This window comes from Strix uralensis, chromosome 9 (genome assembly GCF_047716275.1).
Source record: "Strix uralensis isolate ZFMK-TIS-50842 chromosome 9, bStrUra1, whole genome shotgun sequence".
NCBI lineage: Eukaryota > Metazoa > Chordata > Aves > Strigiformes > Strigidae > Strix > Strix uralensis.
Genome location: NC_133980.1, coordinates 14,644,581 through 14,662,238, shown reverse-complemented (window position 1 = coordinate 14,662,238; position 17,658 = coordinate 14,644,581). Strand labels below are relative to the sequence as shown.

At 41.1% G+C, this 17,658-nt stretch overlaps 1 protein-coding gene across 12 annotated transcripts in view; it reads left to right on the top strand.

Annotated features, from left to right (window-relative positions):
• Positions 1–601: 601 nt before the first annotated feature.
• The window catches only part of LOC141946982 (putative cation-transporting ATPase 13A4), a 44,115-nt gene continuing 27,058 nt past the window's right edge, over positions 602–17,658 (top strand). For 9 of the 12 annotated variants that reach the window (XR_012629983.1, XR_012629985.1, XR_012629984.1 and 6 more), the window contains exons 1-9: positions 602–862; positions 8,620–8,793; positions 11,557–11,694; positions 13,910–13,980; positions 14,089–14,169; positions 15,036–15,105; positions 15,910–16,044; positions 16,459–16,531; positions 17,182–17,313. Coding sequence is in view for 9 of the 12 variants with exons in the window: in XM_074877453.1 (XP_074733554.1) it covers positions 800–862; positions 8,620–8,793; positions 11,557–11,694; positions 13,910–13,980; positions 14,089–14,169; positions 15,036–15,105; positions 15,910–16,044; positions 16,459–16,531; positions 17,182–17,313 (937 nt within the window). In the remaining 3 variants the exon portion in view is untranslated. Of the gene's footprint in view, positions 863–7,217; positions 7,279–8,619; positions 8,794–11,556; positions 11,695–13,909; positions 13,981–14,088; positions 14,170–15,035; positions 15,106–15,909; positions 16,045–16,458; positions 16,532–17,181; positions 17,314–17,658 lie in introns of those variants that run through there. The other 3 variants (XM_074877457.1, XM_074877454.1, XM_074877460.1) reach the window with 3 other exon arrangements.

Genomic DNA, 17,658 nt, shown 5'->3' with positions numbered 1-17,658 from the left:
CAGTGCTGTTTTTATGCCAGCTTCCTTTTGGCCCCAATTTGAAGGTCAGAGACATTTGCATCCAGCTCACTGACATCAGTGAGGAACTCCAGTTTCCCCCAGGAGTGAGTAAATAACCTCAGTGATGTTTCCCAAAGCTGTATGGTGAGGTCAGAAGACATTCTGTGATGATATTCTTAATAATGAATAAAAATACTGGTCACACATCCTACATGGCTGGATCCTGACATGCAGTCTGTGCATAAATCCACCAGCACAAATTGGGGCCCCTGTTTACAATGCCAGAGCTTGAATTTTTCTCCAAGGCATATGTGGGGATCACAGCTGGACACTTAGTTCAGGCCGGTTGCTAAGAGTGTTAACAACAGCAATGCCTATTTTCCTTCTTATTTGGACACACTCCTGGTCTCCAGTGATTCTGTAATCTCTTGACGAAAAATATTCCCCTCTTTCCCTCCCCTGAAAGTTACATGCCAACAGCACTTGCTTGCACCTATCAGAGTGATGACCCGGAATCATATTGTGTCAAACACTTGTGAGATCTAACTTTTTCTTTCTTGCAATGTCTTTGAGTGGATTTTGCATGTACCCTTGCAGTCGCAAAACTCACAGAATGAAGGGAGGAGGGATGAATGTTACCTGCTAACCCCACAGAGAGGGAGGAGCTCCATTCTTCAAACATCAGCAGAGTTATAAGGAAGGTGTGTACTTAGAGCACTTCCTCAATGTGGAAGTTCAGGCACACAACGCTGAAGACCTGTCCTCAGGGTGCTCTAGAACGTCTCCAGAGGATCATTTCATGGGGGAAAATCCTGCCAAGAACCATTATGCACAGCTTAACCAGGGAGAAGAGAATGAGATGGTGAGTCGTATCTCTGTCTAGGTCTTTCTCAACTAGAAGCAGCAGATGGCACATATTCTGCAATAAAATGCTACAGTCTGTAATTTAGTTATGGATGGTGGGGGTGTTCCAATAGCAGGAACATACAGTTAGAAAGGAATATAATTTTTTTTAGGAGAAAGACAATAAAGCTGTATGTGTCCACTGGATTTAATTGGTTATCCCCTCCAACAAGGGATGGCTCAACAGATTATTGATGTGGCATTATAAATCTAGGTGGAGGTGGTCTTGAGGGATGGGCCAGAGTGGTGTTCCTAACCATTTGACAGCTGAATGTCTAGGGTCACCTCCAGTTAGATGAGGATTGGGAACCTTGGCTTTCTCTGGAACATAAAACCATGTGTTATGTTTGCATAAATTATTAGCAAATGCAGTCTGTTGAACTGGCAACCCTATTCCAGCCTGAGCGCCTGTATAAAGCTGGATTTTTAAATACAGAACTACCATATTTCTTTCCAGAGTTTTCCAGGGAGGAGTATGCATTCTGTAACATATGGAAATAAGTCCTACGTTTACATGAAATATCTGATCTGCATGGTACTTCTCTTAAATAGTAAGCACGATTGTAGTAACTTCAGTGCTTCTTAGCTTCTTTGGCATTACTGCGTGTTATGGATCAGCTATTCGTCACATATGCATTCTGTCCGTCTTAACAGATTCTGCTGGAGATGTCAGACCCATGATGCAGCTGTGCAGCAACAATTGTCATGCATGTCTGGTAAATGAAGTGCTTCTCAAAATTCCTGTGCTGCAGAGGCACTGTAGCTCTGCTATGAGTGTGTGTAGGATTTCTGGGTGTACAACAGCCTCAGCAAAGCTCATGAGACACAGTCATTTACAAGCTGACATGACTGTTCACTTCCAGGAATCTTGGAGGAATCTTCAAAATCTACTCACTGAGAATTCTGGTTTAGTGAAAAAGATACCAGATTGTGGAAAAACATGGACATTTGTTATCCTGAGATACAAATGTAGATTTTCAGTTAGCTCTCTGCTGTCCAGGGTAGGGGAGATGTCATATTTTGCATAACGTAAACCTGGGTAATCTGGGATGTGCTGGAGAATGCAGCACAGAGTCATCTGGCAGCATGAACTGAGCACTGCAGAAGTGCAAGGCACTGGCTCTGAGGGTGGGGACTAATTAGCTCAGTGCAATGCAGAACCCAACTGGCTCTGCCGCCGAGTTACTAAACCTGCTCGGAGCACCCCGCTCCTGGCTCTAGCCCTGGTGCTGATGTGCCACTGCTCCCCAGCTCCAAACGGCTGCTGGGTTTGTGTCTGTGCTCCACCCTGCCGCTGTCCTTCTAGGACCATAAACACCCTGTCATTCTCACCCACTGCTGGCACTGTCACTAGCAATGCCAGAATTGAGCCTGAGTTAATTAGGTTTAAGTGGACTGTCTGATGCTGTGTAGAGCCATGCTATTGCACCCTGCAGGTCCAGTTCCAGCTGTGCACTACTGGGACACCCAAGCTGTGCTCACATGGAGCCAGCTATCCCAGTAATGTTGTTGTTTCTCACCAGTATCATTCTAAGCACATGTGCTGTCAGTCCAGTGCTTGGGGATCTGCACTGTGAATCTGAGGTTTTCCATGCACGGTTGGTGTGTGTGCACAGTGTTGAGTCAATCCGCGCTGTGAATCCAGGGTGTCTAGCAGTTGCCATGCTCTCTGTGCCTGAAACGAGCATGAGCAGTGCTCATTCACCTGGGGTTCCCAAATGAAAATCACAGAAAAAAGTTTGATAGTTGAGCAGTAGGTGCAATTAAAACCATAATCAAATTGTGTTAGATTTGGCAGGTATGTGTCTTTGTTACATACGTGTAAGAGAGAGAGAGAAAAAAGTGCAGTATGAGAGAAAGGAAGATATCTGTGAAGGTGTCTGAGGTACTGTAAGAGGACGAGTTAAAAATGTGTATAGAAAGAGAGAACAGCTAGTGTGCATATTTATGTGAAAGAGAAAACGAAAGTAATATGTACATGAGATAAGTTGTGAAGAAAGAGACAAAGGTTGTGTTTAAGCAGAGGAGAGAAGGAAAGTACATGGGGTAAAAGAGAATTATGTGCAGACATTCTTTCTTTGTTAAAATTGTATATTTTAAATTATTGGCAGCCACAGCAAATGGAACCGGCACACAATGTCTCAGTGACCCTGCAACAATTTTTTAAATTTCTAACCTATGAAAAATATTTTTTGACATTATTTTTAACAGTCAGTTTAATCCACCTGACAAAATTATTAACAAGCAGTTCTTGACTCCTCAAATGAGATCATAGCACTTGGTGTAATAATCTAACAGCTGATATTGTGCAGGTGCCTGTTCTTCCAGAGTGAAATAGTTCAAGTAGTTTTGAGAGCATGCGAGTAGTTCATTTGGACTCTGGACATGCAATGCTTTCCTGTGTTGAACAAGCTGTACATTTTGCTGAGGAAAGTTGGGGAGCTCTATCGAGAAGAAATACTTCTAAGTTTTCTTCAGTGTTTCCGTTTCTTGGTACAGCTGAGATGCTAGATAGTCCTGTATTTGAGAGTAATCACTCTGACTTAGGAAATCTACCCTATATATCCTTGTGTACATCTTTGGGATTACTTTACGTGTCTGGAGCACATTTGCTTGAACGAGACTTCACTCTGCTGGTACCCAGCTAAAACTTAGCAATGGGTATTCGGAGCATGAGATACTACCTCTCTCTCTTCATAACCATTGGTAGTACTGGAAAGATCTCAGTAGTGTGAGAGTCCTCTGGAGAGAGCAGCTTGCCTCAGAGAGGGCTAATAGGTGTGGTGACAGGAAAGGATTTATTTTTGGAATTAGCTGCTTGTTATTTTTTTTTTCCTTCCCTTCAGAAAGATCTACTTGAAGGTGTTTTTAAGAAGAAGTAATTGTTGGTGGAATAGGAAGAGGGAGGAAAAATGCAGCCTTATACCCTCTGCCAATTTGATGCTCCTCTCTGTACAGCTTGGGACTAATCATTCCCTTTGCACATACCCTAAAGTGCACAGCGTAAGTCTTGCGGTGCAAAAGATAGTGATGGACTTTGACAGGCTGCTACTTCAGGAGGGATTTACCAGAAGCCTGTCTTAAGCAGGTGTTCCCTAGTTGCGTACGTCTAAAGGAAGGGGACAGCTGCAGTCAGCTGGTGAACCCCAGTTTGCTGCTGCATATTGGCAGCTGTCTGCCTCCTTTGGGATGCCTAAATTCTGAAGGGAATCTTATCCAGGAATTTTATATACTCTGAGTTTGAAAAATTTAACTCTTAAAATTAAGATAGAATCTGAAAGGCATAACCTTGTTCCTAATGGAACGATAGTGAATGTTGCTACTGGCTTGAGAGGGAACAGAAACAAACCTCTGATGAAACAGGTTCTGGTTGGTAAGAATGAGATTCAGTTATTAAATTCCTTGTGAATCTTAACCAGTCTTTCAAGTCTAATCCTATTATCTGTTGTTATAGCAACAGATTGTTTGTAATAGGGTACTTGGTGATTGGGTTCCCAGAAATATGATAGTTCACAACCACTGTTTAGGCTCCTTGCTGGTAGCTACAGACCTTGTTTTCACCAAAGAAAAGGGTGGCTGAGCTTGTTTGACTTTCGCATTTAAATTCTGCTGTGCAGATGACCTGGCAGTTACAAGCAATTTTTCGTTTAAACATAAGTAACAAAGACTTGCTGAACACTAAAGTGGTAAGCCCTTGAATGCTGGCTTTGTATGATTGTAAAAGCAACTAAGAATCTTTCTTGGAATAAGCACATTTTCTGCCAACTGAGCAGGTCTGGCAGCTTTTTCTGTCCAATAATCCATAGCCCCTCCCCAGACCCTTCACTCACAAATTAAACCATTTTGTTTTAGTCACTCTTCTGACTGTTGGGAGTCTCAAGAGAAAGGGAATGTTAACAGATAAGGAAACAAAGTTTTACAATACAGTACAATTTATTAAAAATTATCTACAGAGATTAGATGAGCCCTGCATACCAGCCTCTTTTGTAGATAGCACTACCTCCTGTGAGATAAAGAAAAGCCCTTTGGAGTCTTACAGATAGCTAATCTTAGCTTTGTTTTCCACCATCTCTTAGTCTGGTGCCCTCAAGAACCCAGGTTATTTGGCTGTGTGATGTTATATATGCCAGATGCACACACTGAGCCCTAAAAACCTGTTCTCACAATAGAAAAGTTGTCAAGGTGCAAATCTGTATTCGTCAGACCCATCTTCAAGGAAACATGTCTGCATCAGCACAGCCTCTTTGTGCAATGAAATACAGTCCAGCAAAAGTTGTTCTCTTTTCTTTAACAACATAAAACCAACCTGACAGACATGTTCTTACTGGTGACATCAACACCAGGATTTCTGCCAGCCCTGAAAGTATTGTTTGCTATAGTGGACATGCATTTGCTTGGAGATCTTTGTAGTATAGGCCTAGGGAATCCTGAATAAGATTGAAGAATTTCCAAACCCTAATTACTGTAAGGCATTCACGTGGCTAGATAAACCTGCTGAGAAACCTGCATCATGTGTGTGCCTGTTTCCCCCTTCTTCATGCACTTGTGGTTACCTCTGTTGTGGGTCTAATAATCACCTTTGTTTTTTGAGAAGATAATGGTTTTGAGAATTCTTCTAAAGAATTCCACTGTTAACTTATTTGACAAGTGAGAAGTGTTTGTACTAATACCTTTTCTGTTTCAACAAGGAGTTATTTACATACTAAATATTTTTTTATGGATGCAGCATTCATTGCTATAGTCCTTCCAGCTGAAGGCTCAGGGTCAGGAAAAACACTTCAACCCAACAGAACATTTTATTCTGAAGTTAAGTATTGAAAGGTTCCAGCCCAGGGAATTTTGGCACAAGCTACGTTTGGAGCTCAGCCTGTTTCCCTGCCTAGCTTTACTTCTGAATTATGTGGCCCAGATAACCTGCTCCAGACATTTCCAAACCATGGGAAATGCTTTGCTTTGGCTTTACATTCCTGCAGGGACATCCAGATTCAAAAGAGCTGTTAACATCTGATGTTTATTCTTTCCCAGCTTACTCCTTGTAGAGCTCCTGAACACCTACATTCTGAAATGTCACATTCATCAAGACACAAACCAACGAACCTGAACCAACACCTGTGTTCATAGGGCAGAATGTGCTCTGGGTCAGAACAGCTCAAGGGTGTCTATCTCAGGAAAGTCCCTTGTGAGAAGCAGCAAGATCCAGCAGACAGCACAGTGGATGTCTTAAGAGCATGCTTTTTTTTTCCAATTTGAGCTGTTTTCCTTGTCTTCCTCTCTCCTAGTTTTCAAGGTGAGGAATACTGATGCATGCTTGGTTTTGGAAAGCAGTCTTGAGATCTAAGGAATCAAACCATTCTTTGAGAGGAAACTATTCTGGAAAACAAAGGCCTAGAAACATATGCAGGCATAGGAAGACTCAGGTACATATTTTGATCTACAGGTCCATGGTTTCCTAGGCAGAGAAAGACAGAGTTTGCTCTGTGGTTATGTTGTCGTATCAGGCTTGGGGAATCATTCAGCATTTCAGCAGAGAAGAACACTGCCAACAGAAGATGATCCCAAATGACTGCCAATCACATGCCAAGTGCCCACCCTCTCCCTTCTTAATTGCATTAACTACAGTCTTATTGACTTCTCAGACTTTGGGTGTAAGGCACAAAAGCTGGAAATTAAAGGAATGATTCACGGGCAGAGGCAAGATGCACACGGTAGCAATCTCATTCTTTCCCACCCTGATATTCACACCCATCCCAATTTGAAAATATTATTCCAGTTATTCCAGGTCCAGCCATTTACTGGAGGAAGTCTGAAGGCACGTTCTTTTAACAGTTCTTCCCTTAGGCATCTCTGTCTCCTTGGGAGTTCCTTTGCCTTGCTGACAAGCTGTAATGTCTGGATCCAAACATCTGGATCATGCTAGTAAGCCATTGCTGTGAACAGTAAGTTCACATCGTTCTATGTACTATTCTGTTGGTGCTGACACTAATTTTGTAATCTTTTTGTTAAGGATGCAACTGGACAGAGGTGAATGGAGAGCCCTCTACCTGTTTATAGGAGCATGTGAATATTAATAGCACATGACTGCTAACACCAACTACCTTCTAGCAACCTTCCCTATCTGCTGTCCTCCATGAGCTTCCTTCTATCTGCTGCAGAGTTGCCTTATTCGCTTGGGCTGCTCAGAGATTATAGAAGCCTTTGGAAATGCTGAGTGTGTGCAGCTCAAGGTGGTATAACCAGGTCCTGTGCAATGCAGGCCACTTCCCTGTGTAGTTTATCATACTTTTTCCCCACAGTTGCCAATTTCTTCCCTTTAGAAACCCCATGGAGATTACCTAGGAAGATAGAGTCTGTCTTCTGGAGAATGACATAGAGCAGGTAGGCTGAGGCAGCATGTGGAACCACTGGGTAGGGCCTGCGTTTCACATAACAAGCAAAGACACCAGCACAGAACCAGGAATTATGCATTACTCATCCTTCCAATTACATTGTCTTTTCTTCTCACCTTATGAATGGATCTTGCAATATCTGTGGCTGCGGATATCTGATCTTCAGAAGCAGATTGCACAAATGCTGCAGATATACTAGGAAGAAAGAGATTGAGGAATCTTAACCCTTATGTTAGCAAATTCTCCTGGGCATCCAATGTAATTGCAGCCATGCAATCTCCCATCTTAGATCAAGGCTGGGTCTCCTCTATAAATTCACTGTATACATTTCATTTCACCTTTACCAAGTCCCTGCTAGCACTACCGAGGGGGAATTTGGCTGTGGTACCAAGACCTGGCAGCTTTTAAACTGTAATGCTGAAAGTCATCCCTTTGAAGTTTTGGGCAAGTCACCTTGCCTCACTGTAACAATTTCCCCAGCTTTAAAAATGGAATAATAATACCTACTCATACAGCTACAGTGAGTAGCTTCCTTTGGCCCTCTGAACATCTAAAGCATTCTGCACTTGTTAGTTGTTCTTACTAACAGTTATTATTATTTTGGGATGTTAGGACAATGGCACATTGGCAAGGTCCAAAATCCCATACTGGAGCTATGAAGGAAGATGGTGACAGCCCTGCAAAGGCTGTGTGTGTGCTGAGTTGTGCAAGGCAGCTCCAGCTGGTGCAGCCACACGGTGTCATTTGGCACCATGCAGAGACACTAGCTGAGTCTCTAAAGTGTAGGTGCATTAATGCAGACTCACTGCTATGGCAGGACAGCAGTAGTGCCTCTGGTTCTGAAGGAGGCACTGTCCCAGCTGCTGCAGTGTGTCTGCACCACTCTCCATCCCCTAGCGCAGGTGTACACAAGTTCTTCAGCTGCCTCACCCAGAGACCTTAAAAAGCTGACCAGGCAAATCTGTGTTCCTGACCTGGGGCCTAAAGGTTAGGGTCTCTGTATTTTGATACCATTCCAGCCCACGCACATGCATAACAGTGTCTCATGCTGAGTTTCACAACTACATAAATCTATTTTAAAGGTTTGGTCGGACTACAGCAATCCAGATTTTGTGAAGGTGGATGAAAACTGCTGTGGAACATGCAAAATTTTTTTCTGGTCATGTTTAGGACACGTAAAGAAGCCAAATACAAGTTCTATGACATGTTTTTTCACAGTCCCATACCAAAAAGTACCTATGGGAGGGCAGTGGATGATAAGACAGTGTAGTATTTCAGGTGTTTCTTTAAGAGAAATAGTAATGATTTTTCCCTTGTATTTGCTGTACAGGAGATTTTTGGCTACAAAACCCACAGCTGCCGAAAGGCCTTGTGCATTGCTGGATACATCTTGTCCTGTGGGGCTCTGCTGCTGCTGTTTTACTGGAAGCCAGAGTGGGATGTGTGGGCAAACTGCATCCGCTGCAGCTTGGAAGAAGCAGATGTTGTTCTGCTTAGAACAACAGTAGGTGCCTACTTTAATCTTTAAATTAGTCCCTAGTATGTAGTTAATTGAAAGATGAGTTAATTGGAAAGAATCTAGTTAGCTGAAATGTCTCACACAGCTGATTTCCTGTAATAATCTTATGCTTAACATCATTGATCTGAAGAACTCTCAAATATTCCACAAATTATGTGTAAGATGATGATTGGAATGGAGGGTAACTGCTGATCAGACAACAAGCTGAAAGAAATTGGGGTGAAAAACCCAGTAATATCTGTGGTTTCAAGACTGTGTTATTTGCTCTCAATCCTTTCTCCTCCCTTCCATAATCCCTGTGCTTTTTACATTGCAAATCTGTGCTCCATATTCTAAAGCATCTGTTTGATTGGCAGTGTCCAGCACATCCTTTTTCCCTCACTTTGCTGTCCTGAGGAAGCTGCCCCTCTCTGCCAAAATTTAGCCAGTGGGCCAAAGCAAAGATTTGTCTAGATCCATCCCCAGCAGTGTCCAACAGTGCATGGTGAGGGATCAGTATAAGCAAGAAGACAAGCTTAGACTGCTTTCTTCTTTGTATGTTTCTATTTTCCATCAGCCCTTCCCCATGTCCAGTAAGCCTGCAATCCTGCAGTTAATGCTTTCACGGCTGTTAAGTTTTGCTAGTAGTTTCCTAGTACAGATTTCCAATTGTTGAGGACTGTACTGAACCTCTGCAACATACACAAATCCTGATTTTTGGATTTCATGGAAGCTACTGCAACACTAAAAGAAGCAAACTGAGACTTGGCTCTGAATCCCAGCTGAGCCTGAATACTTCAGGAGCTGGCAGGGTTGGTTTACTTCCAGAAGTTTGATTTGTTCTGCTTCAAAGATTCCTGAACAATGGCGTTTGCAAAACGTGCAATTGCAAAATGGATCACTCACTACTACTGTATTTGAGCTGCCTTCTTAAATGAGCAGAGCGGCATGCAGTTAAAATCTTGGGTTTTGAAAATCACAGATCTGCCTATTGAATATTCTATATTGAAACAATCTGCATCCTAATAGGCTGGGGATATGTTGTTTTGAGTTTTTTTAATAAAGAAGCATATTAGGTTTAATCTCCCTTTTTAGTCTTTAGTTCAGTTTGCATTTTTAATTACCTATTCTTGTGTTTCATTTTAAATGGATTTGCCATGCCAAACACTTTTCAGATAAACAAGTTTTTAAATGATCTTTTATGTAATTAAACAAGAATTGAATCATATTGTACATTCTTGTTATCAGGAAGCTCTCTCAAAGAATGCTCTGGGCATTTGACTATTTCAGATTTCCTTTGTGGTTCTTTGTATTAAAATGGCAGTTTTGTTTTTTCCCTACATTCTGATTATGTCAGTTCTCAAATGTGATGGCTGTTGCTAATGAGGATACAAGTAATCCCATCAGCTTGATCCTTGGAATTCTCTTTTTGCTTCACATAAAACCTTCATTCATAATTCATCATCATCTCTGCAATTGCAATATAAGAGTCTGTTAACTCACTTTTTTTATTGAATTTTGACTCACTTTAGTTCAAATAATGAGCACCTGTGTTATTCACTGCTTCCCATCTCAATCTGCATCCCAACATCTACTAATTCTGAAATTTAAATTAAAGATAAATACCAGAAAATAAATGTTACTCTACTCAAAATACCCATTTAAGAAGAAAAGTGCAGAAATAAATAATCATAGAATCATAGAATGGTTTGGGTTGGAAGGGACGTTAAAGATCATCTAGTTCCAGCCCCCCTGCCATGGGGCAGGGACACCTTCCACTAGATCAGATTGCTCAAAGCCCCGTCCAAACTGGCCTTGAACACTGCCAGGGAGGGGACAGCCACAACTTCTCTGGGCAACCTGTTCCAAATATAAGATATTAAATATATATATATAAATAATATATATATAGATATAATATATGTAACAAATATAAACATTATTAAAGTTCTTTTTTGAACCCTTGAATTATTCAAAATGACTCATATTTGGTACAGAATCTTTTTTTTCTGTTGTCATTTCCAAATGAAGTTTAATAACTGTGCTTTCAGAACCTGGCTGGCTGAGGTAATCAACTTTTTCCATCTGCCAAACTGCTCGCACATTGAATATGATATATAAGTCAGTCTCATAGTTGGCTTTAATGCATGTGGTTCAGTGTTCGGGACTGAAACTTGACATGTGGGTACTTATTACAGAGGTTGCTCTAATCTCTAAGACTGTACTACCAACACTAGTTATTAGGCAGTTCCGATGTTGAACTTATTTTATAAAAAACAGCAAGATCATGAACTCAGTTTGTGGGTCTAAGGTACCATAAGAGAGTCATGGTGCTAACACACTTGTTCCAATGCAGTGTTAACACAGGAATGACTGTGAAAAGGTATTGGCACTAAACATGCATTTTGCAATACAGAGCTATGTTCCTTTTGATCTTCCCTTTACAGTATGGTCACTGCATCTCAGATTGTCCTGTACTGTTTGCCTATCCTAGATCATGACCTGGGTGTTCACATTCCATTCCTTATCAGCCAATCATCAGACCTGTGGTCAGTGAATTATTTACATTTTGACAGGACCATGGTTCTGCTCCCATTCTGCTGATTTATCTATCAGTCACAGGTGCTGGGAGGCCCCTGTTGGTTAGTTCTTTAAAAAAGCTGGAACAATGCTCTGGAAAGGTCTACTGTAATCATTCACTCCAAGTTGATAGTGGGTTTGGTCTGATTCTGAGGGAAATTGTGACAGTGCTCTTTTATATTAATTTAGGATGAATTTCGGATTTATTCTCGTAAGAATGTGTCATGGATCTCTGTGTCTGCACTTATCAAAAGTAGATCGGATTATCCAGCCACTGCTGAGGAAGACTCAGTCTTCAGCAAAGCCATAATGAAGCCAAGTTTGCAAGTAAGTAAAGTATTCCGTGCTGCAAATCTCAGCCATGCTTCATGGACTGGAAGCGAGCTGTGAAACATATCCAGCTAAGAAACTTGCAGCTTGATGAACACAGTGAGCTGTGGAAAAACAAGCTAGAGATTTTGGAGAACTGTACTCACCTCTGTAAAAATCCTCTCTTACTCCGAGGTGAGTTATGAAAAAAGAATCCTCATTACTCCTGAGAGAAGACCTATATTATAAGTAGGAGAGCTTCAAGACACTGGAGTTGGCAGTGAAGAATCAGAATTCAAAATCAAAACCTCATTCCTGCCATAGAAATCAAGGAATTTAGGGGTGGCTGTGTGGCTGAAGGGAAGCCATGAGGAACCAAACATCACAGCTCCCACAAGTAACATGAAAACATGGATGAGCGCAGCTTGAGGGGGAATAGAACAGAAAAGTGCCTAGGCAGAGCTGCATCAGTATTTCCAGAAATGTTTCATCAAGGAGGGTCTGAAACACATTTTGCTTTCTTGCCTTTGTATGCACTAACTTGTGCTTTAAAGTACATTTGCTGGAATCAGGTCTTGCACTGTTGACTATTCCTGCAGAAATGTATCCTGGTCTCTTCTCGTTCCATAGCTTTGAGATCCCAGTGAGACACTGGGGAGAAGGTAGAAAATGAATTGATCCAAGCAGGTCCCTTATGAGTTGAGTAAATATAATTGCCTCCATTTTAGAACAAGTACCAGACAGTTCAGTTATATGTCTTGCTTAGCATGACACGTTAAATTGGTGTGAGCAATAGGAATGCAATGGTACATTTGCTAATATATGGCTCTTGATTATAGATACTAGATCACTGCACTGGGGAACCCATAAAAGAGCTATTTTCCCTTCCAGGAAATAGATTTCTAACTTGTTAGCATCTATTTTTATACCTACAGCAATTTTTAGTAGATATTTTCATTATAAACCTACCTGTAGCTGAGCAAAGCTGTTGCTATTACTGCTGTTTTGTGTGGGCATATATTAATGTACATAAGAAAGTTTACTGCCAGCTAGTTTAATCAACTGGCACAGTATGAAAGTGAAGACTGGTTTGTAACATTCTTCAGAGGATCGAATTAGTAACATGAAAAAAGCCCAATATATCCTCAAATAATAGGCCCTTTGAACACCACTTTCGTATCAGTCAAAACATCTAGATAGAAAAGAACAGATTTCAAAGCAGCAAAGAGCAAACAGTTTAATCCTTCACTAGCAATTCAAAAGCCCCTACTTATAAGCCAATTATAAAACCTTTTTGCCATTTAAGCTACCTAAGTCCACAGATAATGTGTTGTGCCCAAGAGCTGTCCAAAGACCTGTTCTGGCAGCAAGTTGAGTCACTCATCTCCCACTCCAGTTTTTAGCATTGCAAATATTGCAGCTCCTATTGCATGAAATCCTAACTACAGACCTCTTGTTAGGTTAATGACTGGTTATAGCTCCGTTTTGAGTCAGTGTGTGAGTTGAGTATAGATTTCATTGGCCTATAACAATGCTTATTGCAGTCGGTAGGGAGAGTCCTCTAGAGCTGATTTCTTTATTACTTACGTGTATAGGTGTATAGCCTTGCCTTCTTCCAGCTGATATGAAGCACCATTATCTCTAATAGGCTTCGTTATTGTTGCGCAGGACAGGACAGACTCCTTTTGCAAGTTATAAATGGCAGCGTGTGTTCCTAATGGATAACTGCTCTGCAAGGGCTTAGCATTAGCAGTGACTCAGGAAGTGTCCTGGGGTGGCCTTTCTTGTCTGTTAGCATATCTGTTCAGCTGAAGGTTTGCACCAGGCCTGCAGACTGCTCAAAGTCAGACAGAAGGTAAGGGAATTGTTGACTGAATACAGGCTTTAACAACTGCCTGCGTACCCACCACTGCATCCGTGATCTCTTCCCTTCGTTCTGTGAAATGAAAGTGAGGACTGTATTCCTTACTTCACAAAATGGGGAGAGAAGAATGCTGCTTTGTACTTGCTTGACCTAAAGATATGTTAAGCTTACTGAAACCTGCACTGAGGTGGGGATTTCACTCTATAACATAACTAGAGAGTTAGTATATGCAATCCTATCTTCTCTCACTCCCTGCCCCGCATATAATTTGCTTTATTTATGCTTGACCCCTAGCTGAGATCTGTGAGCAGACCTGGGAGTATTTTTTTTTGCTGTGTTGCATATAGTTGTCCCTGTTTTGTTTTGCAGGTAAAAAGTATCCAAGTACAAAAAATCCGCTATGTCTGGAATATCTATGCAAAACAGTTCCAGAAAGTTGGGTGAGTTCAATGTGTGAGTTCAATGTGAGACTGGTTGCACAAGTCTCTGAGGAAGTCAAGCTTCTTTGTGAATAATGCCCTAAGGAAAACACTCCCTTTATATTTTAGAGCCCTAGAAGACCACCACACTTGCTCAGCTATACATGCCAAATTTGGTTCTGGTCTCACCTGCAATGAACAGAACGTCAGGTACACATTTTAAAACACAAGTACTCAACATATGGGTTTCAGAGAGATGTAAATTCACTGCTGTTAGTGCACTTTCCTTGAGGTTCTTGTGTATCCAGTAATACGCACATAATTTTAGATAAAATGGCCATGCATGAAAAGTTGAATGAAAAGGGCTAGAGAATGTTGTGTATTCCTTGTAAAAGTTTTTGAAATGTCTCGGTATTCATCACTGTTATTGCTCTCAATCAGGAAATAGCTATGTTCTGTAACTATCTCTAAGCAGTTCTTATTTAAGACAAAGTCTCCATGAGATGGTGCAGATAAGTTGTGTGTGTGTTTCTTCAGTGGAGCTCCATGTAGTTGTATTGAACTTCTAAATCAATTAGTGCTGGTCTTTGAATTTATTCTCACAAACTACTGTATCATTTGACAATTTACAGAATAGGTATTCCTGAAACTGCTAAATAAAGAAATGATCTTCAGTTGACTGAATACTGAAAATCCAGCTCCTAACCTTAGATCATGTTGACTCTTACATTCAAATCACCCTTAAATTTATGCAAAATTATTTGTGTTTAGATCATTTAATTTTAGGTGCAAGATTCCTTTGTTTATGGTGCTTCGAAGGAATTTTCGTGTGATGGAAATGTTTGTCTAAAAGGCTGTGTTACACCTCTTGTCTAAGTAGATTTTACTGGTAGTCATCTTTTCTGACATAAGCACTGTAGGGGCATTTAATTTTTTATGTTTTCTTGGAGAAAGATCCTCACAGCCTTTAAACTGGGATTGATAAAAGCTCTTAGGACTATAGAAAGCTTCAGCTTCCTGAGTGAGCTACATTGTCACTGTTTTAGCTGTAAGTGATGTATCTTTATCCCATACAGGAGAGTCATATGTGGGCCAAACACTATTGATGTTCCAGTGATTCCTATATGGAAACTACTCATCAAAGAGGTTAAGCATTTCTATTGCTTTTATTCTAGGCTACCTGGGGAGACAGAATGTGCATATAGATTATAATGGATTTTGTGTCTTAATTAGCTACCCAGTACTCACTCATCAAGCACAGTCCTTTTTCAAATCCTGTTTAAAGCTGTTCCGTGAAATCTCCATAAATTCATTTATTCTCCATCCCTGTGCCTGTATGGCTGGTTGGTATTTGTATGTATCAGTGTCCTGGGAGCTCATTCAATTGGCCTTACAAGGGACAGTGTATGTTTACAAGCTGCACTGGAAATCAAACCTTCCCAGCAAAGGCTGTGTTTTAATCAGTAGAGATTAAGTGAACAGCAGTAGCTGGTTTATGCCTACAGATGCAGAGAGATCCAGCGAGCTCATGACTCTGGGCACAGCACCATGTAAAGCACCAGTATCTTTTTCAGACAGGAACTGGCTGTATGTGGCCTAAACAGAGTGTTTGTGAAGATAACACCTATGGTATGTGAGCTCCATCCTCACGGCACAACCTCTCACCTTTGTTACATTTCTTGTAAAGAAGCAAGCAAAACAAGGCTTGGGCTGAGCCATTCACATCCCAAATAACATCCTATTGGTCCAGATTATTTAGCCCTTCTGTCAGATGGAGATGGCCCAATCTGATTAGACTGAAGCCACTGCTAACAAAATTAGAAAGGGGGTTGGGAGGCACAACACTTAATAGCTTTTATTCCAGCCCATTTCTAACAGGGTGGACTGGCTGGGTATACTGGAGCCATTTAAATGTGGCCAGCTCTTGAGTATTGCTCTCTCTCCAAACAGGTCTTAAATCCATTTTACGTGTTCCAGCTGTTCAGTGTGTGTCTGTGGTTTGCTGAAGATTACATGGAATATGCCACTGCCATCATAGTCATGTCTCTCCTCTCAATTTTTTTGACTGTATATGATCTTAGACAGGTGAGACACCTCACCTTTTTCCACAAGGAGGATTTATTTCTAATGTCTGGGAGAGGCCAGGATGTTACAACATGCACATGTATAGTGCTGTGAGAGTTACTCAGAGGTTTAGTCTCGTGACATTGTGTAGTAGCAGGTGCTGTCCTCCTAGTCATTATAATCTCTGTGTGGTTCTCTACCCACATCCTCCTTCCCCATTCCAGTGCTTCGCTTTGTAACCTTTTGTTACACCTTCTCCATAATTAGGGTGGGGAATTTCTTTCTCTGTATGATTGTATAGTTCCTGGCAGGGCCAGACCCCAGTTCATGAGGGCTCTCATAACCGCAAATAACAAAAGGGAATAATTGTTAGTGGATGAATTGCATCATGTAAGTAAGATGTAACACTTTTGTGTGTTCTCCTTTAATTTATAGCAATCGGTTAAACTGCACAGACTGGTTGAGTCTCATAACAACATCATGGTCACTGTCTGCAGAAATAAGGAAGGTGACTCCTGTACACTTCTTTCTTCAATGTGTTTAATTTCTATAGCAATTTGTATCAAACCCAAGAATGTATGGTATCAAATTCCTTCTAGAGCAGTTTTGTCTTCTGTCTCTCAGCTTGATTAACTGGCTTCTGCAAATTGGGTTAATTTGACCTAGAATTACGTTGTGGCACATCAGTCATATTCATAACTCTTTGAGCACAGCCTTAGTAAAAATTTATCAGGAAAACTATGTCATTTTTCTTAAAGCAGTGCTGACAGCCAATCACATAGTCATGAAATGGCTGTGAGTCTACCTAATTGCTCCATGCAAAGTCTGTTCATTGCCATGGTATTTCAAGCACAATCCAAAAAGACAGAGTCAAACTAAGAAATGTAGATGCAAGCTTCTTCAGTTAGGTCAGTGTATTGGAACAATAACCATTGGTTGGGCTCCTGGGGAGATAAGAAGGAATTCTGCAGTTTGAACTGATGCCTAGGCTTTTCTAAATATTGGAGGTTGTATTGTTAGGTCCTACTTATGGTCCTTTGTTTATCAGTCATTATAAAGAAGTAACAATATATATTCAGAAGGTAGTTCCTTGTATTTTTTCCTCTTACCACAGGGAAATATATGTAGCACAAAGTTTGCGTTACATGTCACCTACAGGTTTCCAAGAGCTGGAATCACACCATCTTGTTCCTGGTGATATGCTGGTTTTGAAAGAGGGCAAAACCCTTTTGCCTTGTGATGCCATCCTGATCAGCGGGCAGTGCATTGTAAATGAAAGCATGCTGACAGGTACAGCTTATCCCTCCCAGATTTACCATCAAAACATCATGATAGCCCTGTGGCTTCAGCCAGTGACAGAATATAGTGTTATCATTTATCACCCTTATTATGAGATAGTCCATAGCTAGCCTAGAAGGGCATTCTTTCAGGTGTTTGTTGTATTAAAGGCTGAACTGTAGTTAGCTCCAGCTTATCTAAATAGACAAGATGGACTTTAGGAAGAGCAGTTCATTCTTTTCTTCCTTTCTGGGGTGTAGAATTTAGGAAGGGATCCTCTGATTAGAAAGGAAAGAATTGACAGTGAAGAGGAGTGAGCAGGACAGAAGAAACAGTAGATATGGAGCAAAGCTGTTC